The sequence below is a fragment of the Vombatus ursinus genome, unplaced genomic scaffold (genome assembly GCF_900497805.2).
Source record: "Vombatus ursinus unplaced genomic scaffold, bare-nosed wombat genome assembly UNPS02006779.1, whole genome shotgun sequence".
Lineage (NCBI taxonomy): Eukaryota > Metazoa > Chordata > Mammalia > Diprotodontia > Vombatidae > Vombatus > Vombatus ursinus.
In genome coordinates this window covers 15638524-15658851 of record NW_020946557.1, presented here as the reverse complement: position 1 = coordinate 15658851, position 20328 = coordinate 15638524, and the positions used below count along the sequence as shown (strand labels likewise).

Genomic DNA, 20328 nt, shown 5'->3' with positions numbered 1-20328 from the left:
AATTTGATAAAATTAGAATATAAGTGCATAAAAGAAATACAGACAATGTGATATGATATGATATCAGATTAGGGAAAGGTCACTCTTGAGTTGGGTGTCTGAGAAGACTTCCTAGATTTATGCCATTTGAAAGAGACCTTAAAGGTAAGAGCATGGGTATGAAGGAGGACTGGGAAGACATTCTCCGCAAAGTGGGGAACAGAATGAGTCACAGATGTATATGCTTGAGATAAGGCTGGAAAGGTAGGATCTAAGCTAAAGAAGTCTTTGAATAATAGACTCAAGTGTTTTGCCTTTGATCATTGTAGGCATCATAGGTTCCTGAACAGCAGAATAACTAATCAGATGTGTAATCAGACTAAGTTAGTGAACCCTGAGTTAGTCAGAGAAAAATGAAATGATCTTTTCTGGATTAGTAGTATATTAATGCAAAGGCTCCTTCTCATTATTTTCACAAGCAATTAATTACTTACCCAGATAGAGTAGTTTACATTTTGTAAGTTTGGCTGCCACATCCATTATCTCAATTAGATAGTACTGCTATCTTTGCAAAGTTTTGCCTCCAGGCAATTTGGGGAAGGGGGGAATTTAGAGAGAAAAAATGTTCAGCAGCAATAGCTATTTGGCAAAATTAAACTCAGCTATGTTTTCTTGCTTGGGAAGGGGGAAAAAGGAGGGAAAAGACAAGAAGGATTGGTCTCATTATACAGCACACTATGATGTCGCAGTTAACATACTATATAAATGAGTAAAAAAAAGCAAGTAATGGGGGTATGGTTATAAAAAGTGTTTAATGGATTAATTTTAGTGCTCATAAAACCACAGTGCAGGAGATGGAGTCCTTCCATGTACAGGCTGTGGCTCTGAAGCCCCGTAAGGCCTCCCTGCACCAGCTCACCTTAGTTCTAACTAGATTCAGTGTCCCAATCTAGGGATCTTATCAGCCACAATTACAATGTGTGCCAAATTGTGTGATATTGGTTCCTTTCTGGGGACTAATTGAGACCACCAAACTAATTCTCACTTGTGATTCAAATCAAAGGGTTTGAGAAGCTGTCACTGGAGATTTTCTCATCATAAGTGCAGAATAAAAAAAAAAGGGTCCCTTTAGCAACCATATAATCTACCCCATTGCAACTGCTCTCAGCTCAGAATCAGATGTCAGCTTATGAAAAATCCGCTAATTTCCATAATTTTATCTACTATGGGAGCTATGAGTACTCCCCCAAACTCAGGAGTCCTGCAATGATCATTATACCCTCATTCCTCCAGCAGATACAGTAATGATTACATACAGTAACGAATAAAAACCAAATTATATCCTGTTCATGCTTGTGTGAGTCATTTTCACCCTTTTACCTCCTTCCTAGTCAGTTTATAGTTCATATCAAAAGCTACTAATATTTTGATTTATTAAATATTTTAAATAGGCTTACCAGAGAGTAGGGTGCCATCTTTAATTTTAATTAGCAAACCTAAATTATAACATAAATTAGATGATTACAATATTTGTTAGCAACTGTGAATCAAAAAAGAGATATAAATGGGGCATATGCCCCACTTCCTTTGTATTGCTTTGCATTTAATGATATAGTATTTGTTGAGCTATGGATTAATCATGGACTCCATCCTTTGCTACTCAAAAAGAAGACATTCATTTAAAAATTATAATTTTATTTTATTTATTGCCTCTATCTGGGTAAATATCTTTTGGGTAGTTACCTTGAATAACTTTTTTTTTTTTGGTTCAATGAAGCTACAAATATTCCCAAACAAATGTCCAGTCCTCCCACCTTCTAATGTATCAAGCATATTATTCAGATTTCTATAACAAAAACATCAAAAGTCTTCAATGGCTCTGCACTCTTAAGATAAAGATTGGGTGGGAGTTGGCTAGGAGAAAAGAGCAGAAACATGGTCTAACAGTTGCTTTAATGTGTTTGTGGTCACTAATGAATAATTTATTCTAAAATTCTTAACTGCTTACAAAGAGTTTCTTCTCTCAAGAATATTAAATACTTCTATTACAACTTGTGAACACTATTATTTATGGTAATACCTTATCTTAGTATAGGGTCCAGTACATGGAATCTTAGAACATGAACTCTACTACTGGCTCTAACACTTTATTCTTCATATGACATTTAAAATATGCAAAGTGCTTTGCTATCTCATTTCTCCCTCATAATAAACTGATAAAGTAAGTCCCATAGGTATTAGAAACAATAAATTAGAAAGGATTCGAAAAATGCTACAGATCGATTGGCTGATAGTAATGAGAAGACAAGAATAAAGGGGTGAAGATCCAGGAAAAGTAAAAAAAAACTATTAAAAGAGGAGAGTAGGGGAAAAAATTGCAAAAACAATTACATCAGAAGGTGTGATAAAGGCCTTGGGATAGGCTGTAAGAATTAAAGGGACCAGGTTGATACACACTGTAGCCCCATTCTTCTAGCAGCATGTGGAAGAGAAGGTAAAAATTGGGGAGCAGGAAAACTTGTTACTCCATCTTGTCTAGCCTCCAAACTTATATGTGGGCAGTATCAATTGTTCCTAGTTCCTCCCTCAGACACTGTGACATTCGCTTTAGTCAATATCGTTTGCTCCACCTCACCAGGAGGATGGGTTTCTTTTTTAAATCTGATTTGGGAAGAAACTAAGGAAATAGGTAAATGGCCTGAGGCATACCTTTGCACACTAGACTACAGTCTCCACCAAAAAATCATTGGGCTTATTCTATGTCCAAGACAGTCAAGACTCAGATTCACTTGATCTTCTCTGCTTCTGAGAAGTTACATATTTTTTTAAAAAAATGAATCAATAAAATCTCTTCATTTCATCCTGAGTCACCATCTGAGAAAGTCACAACGATTAGAAAGAGAAAAAAAAATCTGTCTCTCTGTCTCTGTCTCTGTCTCTCTCTCTCTCCCCCCTCCCCCATCTCTCTCTCTGTGTCTCTCTCTTTCATTTCTTCCTTTCCTCTTTTTCTCTCTTTCTTTTTCATTCTCTTCCTCCTCTGTGATAGAAATACATACATAATATACATGTGCATGCAGAATATAATCTCTTCTTTTGATTGTTTCCTTTAAGCAAATGAAACATATGCAGACCAGCAATGCAATGGCTATCCGAGGATTTATCTTAATCCAGCTTTCAGATGGTGAACTGAAATGTAAAATGAGCTTTAAGAAATTAAAGATAAAATTTGAAAAGAATATTTCCTACGGAGGGAAAAGGGAGAGAAGAAATGAAATCACCATCTCTGCCCTTTTGGGTAAATTACACAAAATCAGGGTCTGGACTCCAGTCCAGTGTTAGCTTGATTATTTCAGTTTTGCTTCCACTTCCACAGCAACTACTCTATGTGGCTTTTGTTGTTTTCTCTCTCCCACTTCTCTCTTTGGCCTACAGTGAGCTTGTTGCTGGGTCTGTAGTACCACTCTCACTTTTGGTGCAGGGCTCTCTTATTATCTTTACTTACACTTTTGGTGGTGGTGGCTAGTTGAAGCAGTGGTGCAAGTATATCTGGATGCAATGGGAGTGATGGAGGTAGCTAGGCTGCCATGGAATGGATTGGCTTCATTCCCTCTTTCCCTCTAATCTCATTTGCCATTTTCTCTTACATCTGATAGCATTGCCTCTCATGAGGCTATCTGCCTTCTTCACACTCTCTTAAGAAGTAGGAGGGGCTAAGTCGTTTCAGCACTCAGTAAAGTGGGAAATATCTGTCTCCCCAGGGACATGAGTTTCCACCAACATCTAGTTATATGCAAAATGAAAGTATTGGACCGCATAACTTCTAAGGTTTCTATCAACTCTAAATATATGATCTTTTGAGTGTTCTTTTGAGTCTTTATGAAAGGGAGAGCTTTGTATAAGTGAAAGTACTGTTCAATTTCCCAAATCTATTTTCTTCATATTCAAATCTGAGCACAGATAATCATTTATTACTAGAATCTGTCTAAAATATAAACAGTGATGGACTCAATGATATCCACCTGTGTGCCATAATCTGAACTATACTCTTCTTTCATTTTCTATTTCCTAAATGAATTGTGAGGATGCTCTCTTTTGAGAGACAACAGACCACACTGTATTTCTTCTGGAGCTTGATTTTATCAACATGATGCTTCAAAATAAGAGAATCATCTATAGAACTCTTACATTGGCAGAGCATTCTTCTTCTATTAGGACTCTGAGGGTAAAATTGCCCATGACACTACTGATGAGTATATAGCTGTCTCTTTGATGCTCTGCTTGGTGCTAGTATTAGCAGATCTTTGAACAAAGTTATCTCCCTGGTAACATCTGTCATGAAATTTTACATGATCTTAATGTATGCATTGGGAGCTGCCTTGATTAGGGACAGACTTTAAGGGAACATTTTAATAAGTTAGGTGAAATGCTTTTCTATAATTAGAGGGCAAAAAGACAAAGCACTATCTTATCATCTTAACATGGGACTTTTCACTATTTCATACATTTGACATTCCATTCCCTTACTCCACACCCCTACCCCAGCCTGAAAAATTCACTGTCTCAATACTTACATCTCTTGGAATTCCTAGTCCACCTAAAATACTTGAGACTTCCTTTTCCACTTCCACCCTCAACTGCTAGCACTTCACTCTGCCATCACCCCCAAAGAAAAAAAAATCCTTGTATTTATTTTATATATACTATAATTACGTTCTCTTCTGATATGTGAACTCTTTCAATTATATCGGTATTGTTTTTGTATCCACTTGACCTAGCATAGTACTTGGCACAGAGTAGGCATTTAATAAAAGTTATTGTTTGATTGATTATACCTCAATCGATTGTGAGACTGTGAAAAAATGATCTGATTTTGAAGTCTGTGAAAATCTCACTGTACCCTTCTCATATATATTTCAAGGGTGCCACTGATACATTCATGGACAATTTTCATTAGCATTTTATAGACAGGAATGGGTAGGCATATGGGATGGTAGCTGCTGTCATCTAAAAATTCCATCTCAGTACCACTGTGCTTTTTGAAAGCTAGCTAAGTTCATAGAGGCTTCTTACTAGAAGAGTGACCACTAAGTAGTTAATGGCTTGTTTTTTTTTTTTACCTCTCATCCAAATTCTCACAATAACTTAATATTTAAAAATAATTGATATCTTTGATCATCTAATGCAGGAGGGGAGGGTTCTTAAACTAGGACTGGTAAACCATTTTTTAAAAAATATATTTAATAATTATATTTCAACATATTTGGTTTCCTTTGTTATCATATGTGTTTTATTTTATGGATTTAAAAAAAAAACATTATTCTAAGAAGGGGTCCATAGGTCTTCACCAGATTGACTTGAGGTCCATGACATACACCTACAAAAAGCTTGAGAAACCTTGATACAGTATATCAGAGACATTCTACTGCTGTAGAATACTATCAATAGGAAAAGGTGTAGGAATTGGGCAACATCTGTGGCGAGTCCAAGTAAAATCCCTAGACTTTTTAATTGAAAGGACCATAAGAACATAGACTCAGAGTGAAAATAGAGCTCAGAGGACATCTAGCCAAATCCCTTTATTTTATAGATGAGAAAACTGAGGCACAGACAGATTAAGTAATCTGCTCATGGTCACACAAGTAGGAAGTGGTTAATTTAGGATTTAACTCAGACACTGTGGCTCTAGAGTAAGTGCTCTTTCCACTGCACTATACCATCTAGGGTAACCTTATTGACATAACTGTTGGCTGAATTAATGCTGTTTTATTAAAGTTCTATTCTCTTGCCTCATCATGGCACAGAAGTGACTCTTGGTCCTCAAGTTCTGGCTACTAAGTCCTAAAAGCTGCAAAGGCTTTTAATCTAGACTCAGCATTGTTTGATGGACCATATATCTGTCAGGCATGGATCAGTTTGGGCAAAGTTCAGAGAAGATTCACAACCTTGGTGGCTACAAAGTGATGAATTATTTGGCTATAACAGATCTGGAAGACACTTGATCAAATTATAGAGGGGTTGTAATCTGTAGCAACAGAGGAAATACCCACACAAGAGAAGTCAAAGATCTTGTTAGGAAAGAAGTAAGATAGAACTTTACTTTTGGCCATTTGCTTCTTTATTCTAAAAACAGAGTAGGGTTCTTATTAGTTGAATAGATGAAAGAATTCTTAGTATGCTTCACATTGGGGAAAGAATGAAAAGAAGAGCTTAGTTAACAAATGTGAAAATTGTACCAAAATGTTTGAATTAATGATTCTTAGTGTGTTTTCAGCAATTAATAGACTGTGGGCTATTATTTTCGTTGCCTAAGTAACAGTACTAGTTGTCATAAAAAAATCACAGTTAATTTCTATTCATCTCACATTTTAATGTTTGAGTTTGTAGAGTTCAAATTCAATGGGAACACAGACTTCCTTCTGTGAGGGAAGGATTCTTTATTTTGTGTAACCTTTTAGTAAATTATTATTCATACTGAAGGATTATGACCAGAATTGGGTAATGATCACATTCCAAAAAAGAATTTCTCTTTGGATTAAAAACTTTGTTCATGACTGTCTACAGTTTTTACTTTCTTCTTCTTCCTTATAATCTGAGTAGTTCCCAGAAGGATTAACTTACCATTTTCTTATGTAGCCAATTTAAAAGAACCAAAAACAAAAACCACTCCCTTCCTTAAGAGCTTTAAAAAAAATTTATGGTCTTAGCAGCAGCTTTTATATTTGTGGAAATGAATAAAATGTAACAACTTTCTAGAAGATTTTTGAAAAAAAAATTTTCCAATCATGTTATTCCCAGGGAGATGTTATATATCATACTGGAGAGAAAGAGTCATTCTCAGTGTTGGGAATACTGGGCATCAAATCCTGCTTCTGAACGAAGAGGTCCTCTGTGGCGCTCTGTTTATTTCATTTAACCATAAGTAGTAGGTAGCTCTCTAATACTATAAATTACAGAGAAATTATTGATCTTCATTAGTAGAAGAAGTAACCACATAGAGTTCCCCACATTAGTGATTGCATTTTAGTGATTTTCAGCTTCCTCCATATGTGTGTGTGTGTGTGTGTGTGTGTGTGTGTGTGTGTCTGTCTGTCTGTCTGTCTGTCTGTCTGTCCGTCTGTCCTGGCAGCATCCCTTGGCAGGGTTGTGCTGCAGGTAGTTCAAACCAGCTACCAAGAAGTGATTATTAATTTTCACTGTGATGGAGAAAATGTTAATAATGCAGATTAAACTTTAAAGTATTATACATGCATTTGGAGGTCAGATTATTAAACATTCACCAGCATGTTCTTGCATGTTTGTGTTTGTTTGCATGTGTGTATTAATAACCACATATATTCTTATATTTAAGTATGTAGCTATATTAATATTTGTGTACAGACCATGTCATATAACCAGTAAGGAATACCAAAAAAGAATATTGTTTTAAGAACAACTTTGAGTGAATAAGTCATTTTGATGATTATAAACACAAAAGACATATGAAGGAAGATGCTATCTGTATCTAGAGAAAGAACTGAAGAATAGATGTATAAAATGATTTGACACACACACACACAGCTATTCCTTTTAAACACAATATTTATTATTATATATTTATTATATATTATATAATATACATGTATTATACAATATATTTATTATATAGCTATCATTATTATATTTATATATTATATTATGGTATAGTTATACTATATTTATTTTATTATATATTTATATGCAATTATATATTTATTTATTATATATTTGAAGAGAATTGTATTTATTATATAAATATTATATATAATAAATATAAAAATTTATTATATATTTAAAAGGAATAGCAATTTGTACATAATAGATTAGCAGTTTCATGTGCAATCATCATTTTTATAATACAATAATATAAAATTCTTGTTATATTACATAAAGTAATATCATCAGTGAAGTAACATAAAGTGACATAAAGTAATGTCATCAGTGAAGTGTATGACATGAATAGGGCATGCACTGCTCATCTGGCAAGGATCAAAGGATGATAGGGAGACTGTCAGAGTGCCTCATGTTGTCTGGAGACAGTGATGAAGACCTCTAGGTGTTTAGGAGGACCTCTCTTGACAAATATTTGGATGATGTTGATGCTATTTAAAGAGGATAGGTAGGCATGGGATGATTATAGTATGTTTTAGTGAAGGGAACACTTGAATTGATGAGATCAAAGATCCACTGGAGTATTGCATATTGATGATTATAATGATTAACATCATTGCTCTATGTAATAAGAGAAATTATCATGTGTCTACAAACATGATTTCAAAGAAAGTGAGTAGAACGCTTATCAACATTTCTTTGGGCAAACACTAACATGCAAATGCTCAAGGCTGATTGCTTTGATGTTAAAGCAATGGCCAGCATTACCCACAGCCTGCATAATTACCGTTCAGTTTTCTAGTACCTAGACACAATGCAGTCCCACCTCTCTCCTCTGCCCACCCTACCCTTTGTCTCCAAGCAAAGGAGCACAACTAGTCAATAATTATTTATCAGAGTCTTACTCTGTACCAGGCACAGAGTTAAGCACTCATTCCAGGAGTTGGAATTTCTCATATAGCAATGTAAATATCAGGAAAACCCTAAGTTCTGCAGACCCAGATTCACTCAACCTAAAAAGAAACTAAGGTCATATGCTAATAGTCTCTAATGAGTGGTGAGTTGCTTAGTTTCATGAAATACAGATTTATGCATACCATCATAATACCAAAAACCTCTTTGCTCAAGTCTCATTATGGAACAGAAATCAAGGGGAAATATATTTGCCAATAAAGGCACAGCTAAAATTGTGGGTAACTGTTTCTTTTATACTTTGTTCTCTTCTAATTGGTAGGCAACTTACAGTTAAAGAATTGCTGCAAGTCAAGATAACTATGAGCACATTGTATTGTATCTACCCCATGAATACACCCTCAATATAACTCAGCTCTGCTGGTTGCCAATATTGTTTTTGATTTCCATCTATTAGATATATGATCAAGCATGTCAAATCTGCCCTGAGTAAGAAAGCCAAAAAAAAAAAAGTCATTTACTGGAAACATTCTCACAGCTATTAATCCAACAACCCTGGTCAGATTTAATGCTCAAAGGCATTTACCTACAAAGTTAAGCAGATGCTTTGAGTTGCAAGCTAATTTTGTTCCTCTGTTATCTTAACAGGACATCTGTTAAAACATCATCCCAGGAAGGTAATATGCTCAAAATTAAACAACCTGCAGGTTGCCTTGTGATTTTTATATGCAACTCTGACATTTAAACCATTAACTAACCCAGTGTGGAAACTACAAGTAAGCAAACCTAACTGCAGGTCATTACAATGAGCTGTTTAAAATATGTTGTTGTAGATTTTTTACATAATTGTTCTTTTGCTAATCAAATTGAAGTAATATTAAGGTTATTGAAAAAGTTATCTTTTGATTAATAAAAGTTCTACCCTAAGCTGAGACTCAACACATCTCCTCCTTGATATTTTCTTCTCTTTAGTATTTTGTGATACTCCTCTCTTCTGACTCTCCTCCTAACTAACTGCTCCTTCTCAGTCTTCTTTGATGGATCTTCATCCAAGTCATACCTGCTGACCATGGGTGTCCCACTGGGCTCTGTCCTAGGCCCTCTGCTCTTCTTTCTCTCTGCTGTTTTGCTTGGTGATCTCATCAGCTCCCATGAATTCAATCATTGTCTCCATGTTGATTCTCAAATCTACTTATCCAAGGCTGTCCTCTCTGCTGACCTTCTGTCTCATATCACTAACTGCTTATTGAGATTAAAATGAAGGTCAGTGGAGGGTATTATGAAGAACACTGAGTTTAGAGTTATCACATCTTTCTGATCTCAAACTGGCTATCCCATGTACATCTTAAGCTCAATATGTCCAAAACTGAATTTATCTTTACCTGCTTTCCTCTTCATAACTTCCCTCTTGCTATCAACTGCACCAACATATTTTGAATTGCCAAGCCTTGCAAACTAGGTGTTGTCTTCAGCGCCTCACTATTTCTCACCCTCACCCCCCACCCATGTCCAATCTGTTTCCAGGCCTGTTAATTGCACTTTTGCAACACCTCTCAAATAAACCCTCTTCTCTCCTCTGATACTGCCACCACCCTCATCATGAGGCCCTCATCACCTCATTTTTTGGTGATAGCAAGAGCCTGCTGATGGGTCTGCCAGCCTCAATTTCCCCCCCCTACTCTAAGTTATCCTCCATTCAGCTGCCAAAATCATGTGATGTGGGTATGTAAGATTTTTTTTTTTTGGTCCCAAGCCTGTGATTTTACTGGTATTGAGAACTCCCAGTGTGGCAACTCCTTGTACTAAAGCAAAACAGGAGCTCATAGGAAATTTACAGACTGAGAAGTTTGCCTGTGGGTGGTGAGAGTTTAAAGACTTAAACAGTCACACAGCTAGTATATGTCAGAGAGAGAAGTTAAATGTTTTTAAACGTCTTCCTGAGTTTAAGGCCTGGCATCTATCCACTGTGTTGTGATTCTTCTCATGTAAATGTTATCACCCCCATTTTATAGATGAGGAAACTGAAGATCAGAAAGATGTGATAACTCTAAACTCAGTGTTCTTCATAATACCCTCCACTGACCTTCATTTTATTTTGTAACTAAGGGAACTCAATAACTGGAGGGAGTTGTCAGAATATCAACCATTTTACAGGCTCTGCTAAAAATATATATCCTTGCAACAAGCACATATATTAATAGTAAATTTCCACACTGAGTTAGCTGATGCTTTATATGTTAATTTTTTAAAAGCAATCTGTGGGTAGGTAGTCTTATATAGTATGTCTGAACTTAATTGATCACATAATCCCATCAGTAAATAAGTACACATTTAATTATTCATAAATTACATACATGTATTAATGAGCTGATAATCATCTATAGCATAAAATTTACACACAAATACAAATTTAAAAGGATGAGATCAAGATGAAATTATAGTGGATCCAAGATTCAATAGAGAACCTCTCAAGTTTATTGAGTAGGGGAGTAAAGCTGTCAGATTCACATTTTAGGAAAATCACTTTGGTATTTATGTGAAGAATGGATTGAAAGGGGTGAGATTTGAACCATGCAGAACTATTAGGAGACTAGTCCAGGCAAGAGGTGCTGAGGACCTGAACAAGGTGTTGAATGAGTTGATGCAAAGGTAACTGATGTGAAGAAATGTAGACTGAGAAATTTAAAATGTAAGCACCTTGAGCATAGGTTTATACACCTTTATATTTGTGTTTATCTTTATATTTGTATATCTACTGCCTAAAACAGTGTCTGCCATGTAGCAGGCACTTAGGCTCATTGATTGTGGACTTAATAATGACAAAATATGCTAACTGATTGGATATGAATGGGGAGAATGAGTATGAGGAGTGGAGGATGACATTGTGGTTATGAATCTGGCCAAGTAGATGGATAGCATTGCCCTCAATATTACTCAATAGTAATAGCAATGTTGGAAGAGGGATAGAATTTGGGGAAAACAAACAATAAAGAGATCTGAAATTCATTCTGTACTTACTTATGTTGGGTACACTCACACTGACCAAACAAAAATGAAACTGGGTGGTAGATGGGATGAGAGACTCTGATTCACCAGACATTGCTCCCAGAATTATGAAATAGGCACCTGATGCAGGCACAAAATGGTGATGTGGGGTATGATTCCAACAGCACCTGTGGTAGCTGAAGGTTCCAGGATCAAGGTCATATCAAAACTGCTCTTGGGGGCCCAAGTGGGACTGAATGGGAGAAATTTGGAGAATTAGTAGAGAAAGGAATGAGCAGGGCAATGAAATATGATTCTGTTGGAGACAAGCCCATAGGGTGGGTATCATGGGGAGAGTGGGATTTAATACATCTTCTTAGAGACCTTCAAGTGGCTAGTAGCATACCCTTTGAATCATTCCCCTAGTAGGCTGGTGGACCTACTTTGGAGACCATTGGTGTGAAGAGCAGAGCTGGTGCAAAAGGGACAATCAAAGTAGCGACTTCAAAATTATTGTTTTTATCCTTCTTTCTTTCATATTAATTAGATAGTAATTTCTCAAACACACATCATTGTTTGCAAATGCAAAACTTATTCACATATACAAACCCTATCTACACTAATTATGCCAACAAATGCAAGTCATATAGAAACCAGTAGCTTGGGAGTGGTGGGAGAAAACAACATCTTTTTTTTTTTTTAAGTCCTACATTCTATGTATCATTAATAGATATAGTTTCTGGATTCTCATTTCATGCTTTCATATATCTATGCAATTTCCATTCACCATTGATTGCTTGATCATTTCTGGCATTATATTACTTTAAGGGATATGAAGCAGACACAGCAACTAAAGAATTAAATGTTATAATCTTACCTTTCTCAAACCCTTAGAATGGGAAAAGGGAAAAACACATATAACTTTGCCCTTTAGAGTTATCCTTTAGATTGTTTGTTAAAAGAAAATGATTAAATTTTCATGGACTCTGCTAAGACCAGCTCTGGGTTGTAAAATGAAAGGCAGAGCAGATGTTATTAACTACTTCATTGCCAAAGGGCCATTACTAACCAGGAGGTGTTATAAGACTCTTTATACTCTTGCAGCTATACTATTTCAAATCTCTAAGACTTAGAGTCCTGCTTTCAGCAGGAAGCCCCTACCTTGACTTTCTCTATTTGAGCATATGGGCACTTAATCACTGCATTTCTGCGACAACTTGGAGTAGAGAAGAGTGTGAGGGTTCATATAAAATTTTAATACAGCCATTTTCCCTTTTCTTCAACTAAACTCGCCCTCCCAGGACTTGCAAGCTCACCTCACTTAGCCAATATGGGTAAATATCTGCTTTACAATTTTTTCAGGTGATTATTCAAAAAAGGAAAATGTCATTAAAATTCATTCTACTGTGGAATTTCTTTGAACAAAATGGATTATGGGGGAATAGCAGAGATGTATAAATTAGGTCAGGAATTCATCTTTGGTAGACCGTATGGGCTTTTCCTGTGTGTAAGCAAAATGTGAGCTTTAAGAAGCAATCCTGTCTGTTCTTTTCAGGCCGCCTGAACAATTTCCTTTCATTGGTCATGGTACCTTGCTGAAAGGCTTGCCTGACAGCCAGGGGTGTAGGGGCTAACAGTGAGGCAAAGGATCAGAGAAATGTCATAAAGAAAGACGACTCTGCAGCAGGACGTGCTATGCACATATATGATCCCAATCATAAAACCATATATCCACAGGGGCTTTAGTTGTTCCCAACACCATCGTCCCCCCACCCCTAGGCATTTTTCCCCTTTTTTCTTTGTTAGCATTGAAGTAAAACAAATCCTACTGATTTTAGATGCATATGGAGCCAGATTTCAGCAAAAGACATTCGGTGATCGCTACAAAAAGAATCTGCCTGGTCTCCATTATGCATCCTTACCTCACTGGACCATTTCTAAAGACCCCAATCAGCTTTGCAGTGATGCTTTAGTTCCTCCAGTCCTTTAAGCAGGTGATAATCTCACGGTACTAAAGATGTCAACATCTTTTCAGATTCCTTTGGCTCTAATAAGGAGCAGTTGTAAACCCATCTCATGGCCTCTGTCCCTTGTAACTAATTTCAAGAAGCAAAAGACTCTTAGGGATGATTTACTTTTTAATGGAAATAAGTTGGTGCCTTCAATTTATTTGGTATTAATAGCAAAATGGATGGATTTGCACTAAAGAAGGATGGTAGATTTTTTAAATTCCCAGTGTCACTTCACTCTAGTAAGAAATAAAGTAATTCTTTATTCCACTAGCTCTTTCTATCACCATCATAAGCACACACACACACACACACACACACACAGCTGAGACATTTATCATTAAGATGTAATTTTATCAAATGGTTCTAAGAGTGTGTTGTGCCAAAACGTCCCTTGTGGTTTAGAACCTCCTAGGAAATCCCTAGTGGAAAATATAGGCTAATATTCTACTTGCCCAAAAGTTATTAAATATTTTCTATTTTGAGTCTGGCTGGTGCAGTACATTTTAATGCCCTGACATGTTTTGCTTAATAGGAATGAATAGCCAGGAGCATCATCACAGGTCTGGTAATATTTTCTGCTTTTTCTTCTTTTTTTCTTAAAGCAAACATGAAAAGAGTCAAGGGGTGTGTGTGTGTGTGTGTGTGTGTGTGTGTGTGTATGCATGCATACACATGGGTATGCAAGAAGTATTATGATTTTATTATTACACCTCCCTTTTCCCATCTCCTGTGACCCTAAGTACTTTTGGGTCAGTTTTATCAAAATAATAATAAAATGTAAATAAATAAACATAAGAGGGAGTATTGTGTAATGCAGAGAAAGTTAACCTTTAAGTATGGACAACTTTGACACAAATTCTGTTTTTGACATCTACCAGTTTTGGGAATGTGGTCAATTCATTTAACTCCTCAGTGAATGAGGCAACTTTCTAAGATTAGAAGCCATGGACAAAGTATCAATCTTTATTGGTAGGTGGAACTTTTATATTAGGAATTCCCCATACTGAATAAATCAATAATAACCATATGGTTATCTGAGGAATAGTCTAGCTATGTTTGAAAAGGCTAGTGACTTAATTGGCCACAAGATGATACATTATTTTTCTAACACAGAACCTCCTAACAACTTTTTACTAAGCATAGAGGAGTGCTGCCTTATTGGCAGAGTCATCCATACCTATGATGAAATCATAGAATCATTGACTTATTACTGGAGGGATCTTGAGATACCAAGACCTATTTGAGATATCTAGCCCAATTCCATCATTTTACAGATAAGTCAAGTGATTTATCCAATTTTACATAGATGGTGGAGGTAGAATTTGAAACAAAGTCATCTTAATTCAAATCCAGTTTTCTTTCCATTGAACAGTGCTTCACTGGTTATTAAGCATCAAAGTATACATATAATGGAAGCATTTAAGGTATGAAGAAGATTAATCTATGTCACAGGAGGGAATACATAAATCATTGAAATCATGGCTATTTAAAGGTATTCAATATTTACTACACCAGCTTTAGATTGGAACAAATTTTGTACAAGAATGATGTATGAAATTTTTCTGCTTGCAGTCTAGAAGATATTTCAGACTACCTTCCAATAGACCATAGATCACAATCTGCCTTAGCTATTTTAGCTCTGAATTATTGCATACAATATCACTTTCAAGGCATTTTAATGGAGCCATTTTACAAAGCAGAGTTGTTAAGATTTTAATAGCAAATTAAGACAAAACCCATTTAGATTACAGATTTTCCTAATTTTTTTAGGCATCACCTTTTTTCTTAGTAAATTAGGAATAGCTGCTATTCATAAGATGTCTTTTACTCATTTTATCTCTATCTGGAAAGGGTCAGCTAGGTGATGTAGTGGATAGAACTCTGGGTTTGGAGTCAGAAAGATCTGGGTTCATATCCATCCTCAGACACTTACTAGCTCTGAGACCCTGGGCAAGTCACTTAACCCTGTTTGCCTCAGTTTCTTCATCTGTAAAATGAACAGGAGAAGGAAATGACAAATCACTCTAGTATCTTTGCCAAAAAAAACTCCAAATCGGGTCAGGAATAGTTGGATATGACTGAAAGTGTCTCAACAACAACTCTGACTTATTTTATCTTTATTCATACATACTTACATACATACATACATACATACATGTATATATATCAATCAAAGTGGTAAATGGGCAAACCTGGCTTAAATCCTAGCCATTTCTAGCCACTTGATGTAATGTAATATAGAGATCATTTGGTATAACTTATATCTTCAGTTACACCAAGTGAAAATTAATGTTTATGTTATAAGTTATTTTTCAGTTGGTTCAATATACCATTACTTCCTCCTGGAGTGAGAGTAGTGGGCAGATTGTTAATAATAATGCTACTATCCACCTCTACGCCCTTCCCTCTTTCAATCAATTCATAATCTTAGTAGAATCAGAACTAAAAAGTCAGAAATGGAGAATGACTCTAAAAAACTCAAATGGCCCTCTTCCCAAAGATATAGAAATTCCCCCCAACCACATATATCATAATCCCTCCATGCCCGTTCATCCTGAAAAGCTCTTGGCTACCTATAACTTCACACAACGCAGTCCTACCCAATGTTCTGAGGCCTTCCTCTCTTCTGATATCACTAACTAGCAGTGGAGAATTCTGGTTGTCAAATTATTATCTCTCCACACTGTGGCCAGTAGAGAAAAAACTTAAAACTATTCACTGTTTCTTTTTCTACTTCTATTTACAAGGTTAGTTATTTATGTAATTGTTCAAAAGCCTTTATCCCAATTAGGTTCATTAGTATCAATCAAAGTGTTATAGTATCATCTATATTTGAAAAATCTTTTTGCTTCTGTTAGGGTAGAAAAACATATATTACATCTCATGAAATGAAATAAAAAATCAAAGCTGCCACTAACTAACAGAATGATCTTGGATATCAATTCTCTGGGCCTCAGTTTCCTTATTTGTAAAGTGGAAGTGGTGGACTAGAATTTAGAGGTGATAAACTTAACACCTTATGTCTACAAAACTCTTGAGGGGGGCCCAAACCAAATTAAAATTTAATTGAGATATGTTTAATAAAACACAATGTAAATAAGATTAATTTGTGGTTTTCTAAGCTAATATGTGACCCATAGGAATTAATGTTTTTTGAGTTTGACACCACTGGACTAGTTGAACTCTAAAGTTTCTTCTAGTTCTGATATACCATGAATCTATGCCTCCATATGTTAGCATCAACTTTATACCTGAGCCAAACAAATAATAAATAGCAATATAGTCAATGGGTTTTAAAATATTCTACAGTGTTGATTTTTATCACAGCATACATATAAAGTCACATGGGTCTGAATTCAAAGCAGATTTGTACAACCTAGAAACTTTGATAAATTTCGCAACCAAAAAATATCTTAGAGAACATGTGTTCTCATAATAACATTTTTTCAGATGAGGAAACTGAGTCACAGAAAGGTGACATTTTATTCGAGATTAGACAGCCAGTTAATGGCAGAGTCGGTATTAGAACTTAAAGAAGTATAATACCCAATTTAAGCATGCTGTTTCCAAGATATTACTTATAGGAGGAGTGAAAATCCTAGGCCAGCAGCATTCAATCTGACAAGCCTGGCACAAAATATATGTGCAAAACATAATATATGTAGAATATTGTATATAGATCCTCTTTGTTCACAGCACTATGTCATAGAAATTCTAATACTATAGATGAACATAAAAGCTTATAATTCATTTTCACTTAATATTACCATAATCTGAATTGCCAGATATAAATATTCTTAGAAGTATAAAACAGAAAAAAAATTAACATGGAATTATGAAACCCATAGGGAATACAGTCATATTCATTATGAAAACTAAGATTTCTCATATCATATCCCCAAATGGGAAGACTAGCTTTGTCATTCATGAGGGGGCAAACAATAAAAATGTCTTTCAGAGAGTATTTTTAAACTGTATTTAGTTTTTCTTTTATTTGTGTTTTTATTTCTATAGTAAATACTCTAACTCAGGTGACAATTGTTTTAATTATGACAACTTGTTATATAATTGTTCCATTATTATATAGGTAATGCATGCAAGGAGAAAAAACAACAATAGGAAAACGAAAGGAAAGGTAAATGATTTGTAACAAGGTTCTATTCTTCCTTTAAGATATGAGTTGCAAAAACAAAACAGAAATCAACACCATTGCTAAAGCCCTTAATTCCCCAAAATATTTTTATTGAATGAGATGGTAAAAATCCATGTCAGTGTCATTTTTCTTCACAATTATAATCTGTAATATGCCTATAAACCTTTAATTAAATAACTGCCAAATTTGGTCCAAAATATAGTGCACTATAAGTAGCCACTGGGCTAGGCTCATCTATCTGAAGACAGGAGGGGTTCATAAAAAGACAGCTTAGTTTTAGGAATTGGCAGCTAACCTAGGACTGACGACTGAAACAAGTCAGATGGTAAATTACCTTTGAGAGGTCCCCAGCCTCCAAGTAGAAGCAGATAACAAACACATTCCATGTAACCCAGAGGACTAGCCAGATAGCATACTGTTGGGAAGAAAGAGAGAAACAATATTTTATTGAGAGAACCAATATTTGCTTCATTTTTTAAATTAGCAATGCAAGATTTAAGTAGAGCTTCAACTGAGTGTGAAACTTTCAGAAAATCAATGTATTACAAATGAGAGAAGAAAAGAAGAAAATAGGTTACATAGCTCTCTTTTGTAAAAAACAAGACTATGTTCCAAATAATCACACCGGCAGTTACCTGTCACTTAAGAAGTTAATGGCATTGGATTCATGCATAAAATATCTTCAGATTTGAGATTATTTAGAGCCTCCAGTAAAACAGTATAGAGAGAAGTATGTGTGAAATTTCAATTCATAAAGTTGTTTTTTTAATGAGAAATGATTTTGAGTATTCTAATATTGTTTCACTATTAATCTGTTATTACCATATATTACCACATTTCTTTATCATGGTACCTCACTTTCTCATTGACTGTAATGGAAGGATCAATCCATGCTCTTTATTAAGATGTTGAATACTAGTAGAAGGCAAGTAAAAATACACATTATGAACATTTGAAAGGCACCACTTTAAGAATATCAAATGTCACACATATTTTGTCATTGGCAGAAGTTCTCTTGGAATTAAAGGAAATGTCTACAAAACAATGTGAATAATCTTTATTGAAATGTCTGCCATTCCAACTCTTCACCATAAACACACCATAAGTATCCTCTTAAATCACATATGTCCATGCCTAAACTAAGTCATAGATCATTCGCATCACTTTCATCCACTTGTAAAATCTTGCAAAATGTGCACTTAAAAATTCCTGTTTTCAATGTCAGCTATGCCCTCACTTCAGTAAGGCAATCTTTTTATTCCTCCCTAACTGATTCCTTATCTCACTTCTCACAGACTCTTGCAAATCTTCCTTTTCCTCTTTGGGCTTCACCCTTCTTCATCCTCTTTACTTAGAAAACTGACCATTTGACATGAGCTCCCTGTTCTCCCATTTTCTTCATCATAAAATCCTTTTCCCTAGTCTCTGACAAAAAAGAAAAAAAAAGACATGACTTTCTCTTTGCCCAGGTCAACTTTTCTACATGTGCCACTGGTCCCATCTGTCTTCTTCTGCAGGTTGTGACCTCAATCATCTACTCTCGATTCTCACATCTTTAGTTTTTCTTTAGCTACTTATTCCTTCCTTTTTCTCAACCAAAGTCCTCAACAAAGCTGCTATAACCAATGTCTCTTCTCTTTTCACTCATTCTTCAATCTTTTGCAATACTGCTTCCAATCTCAAATCAAAGTGCTTGCTCCAAAGTTACAGATGATCTTTTATCACCAAAGCTGGTCTTTTGTAATTGCTCATCCTTCTTGCCCTTATCTTGATACCATTGACTACACTCTCCCCTCCTGTCCTCTCTTCCTCTCTGTACTATCTCCTCTATCTCTCTGGAACTTTGCCAGCTACTATGGGTGTTGCCTCAGTCAAAGTGAGAACTTGGAAAGACCTTAGCTTAAAAAGGCCAACATCCCCACTGCATCCAGGGCCTTCTCCAGTTGTCTTAATCAATATCTGGCCACTAGACCCACATGCCTCAGAGGAAGAAGTGAGGCTGGTGACTTTGCACAGACCTCCCTCAATTTAAATCCAATTCATTTGCGAAGTCATGGTATCATCTTCCTGATGTCATGGTCCTCTTCAAGAACAAAGGACAAAGGGGCAGCTAGGTGGTACAGTGGAAAGAGCACTGGCCCTGAATTCAGGAGGACCTGAGTTCAAATCTGGCTTTAGACCAAACACTTGACACTTACTAGCTGTGTGACCCTGGGCAAGTCACTTCACCCCAATTGCCTTAAAAAAAAAAAAGAACAAAGAACAAACCACACATGGAAGTATTTAACAACTCAACTGTACAGATGACTCACAAATCTATACATCCCACCCCAGTCTCTTTCTTAAGTTTTATTCTTACATCACCAATTGCCTGTAAGATATTTCAAATTAGGTGTCCTAGAAACATATTAAATTCAACATGTCTAAAATTAAACTCATTGTCTTTTACCCTAAACTCTCTTCTCTTCCAAATTTCTTTATTTCTTTCTCAAGTACCACCATTTTCCCAGCATCTCAAGTTTGTAATACATGCATTATTCTGGACACCTCACTCTCATCCCATGTAATGAATCAATTGATAGATCTTGCTGTTTCTACCTTCCTTTGAAATATCTCTCCCACTCCATCATTTCTCTCTGTTACCTATGTAGCTATCACATT

At 35.7% G+C, this 20328-nt stretch overlaps 1 protein-coding gene across 1 annotated transcript in view; it reads right to left on the bottom strand.

Annotated features, from left to right (window-relative positions):
* Positions 1–20328, bottom strand: part of NKAIN2 (sodium/potassium transporting ATPase interacting 2) — a 737246-nt gene that overhangs the window by 538955 nt on the left and 177963 nt on the right. Inside the window, exon 3 of the mRNA XM_027848581.1 lies at positions 18002–18082. Coding sequence (XP_027704382.1) covers positions 18002–18082 — 81 coding nt within the window. The remainder of the gene's footprint in view (positions 1–18001; positions 18083–20328) is intronic.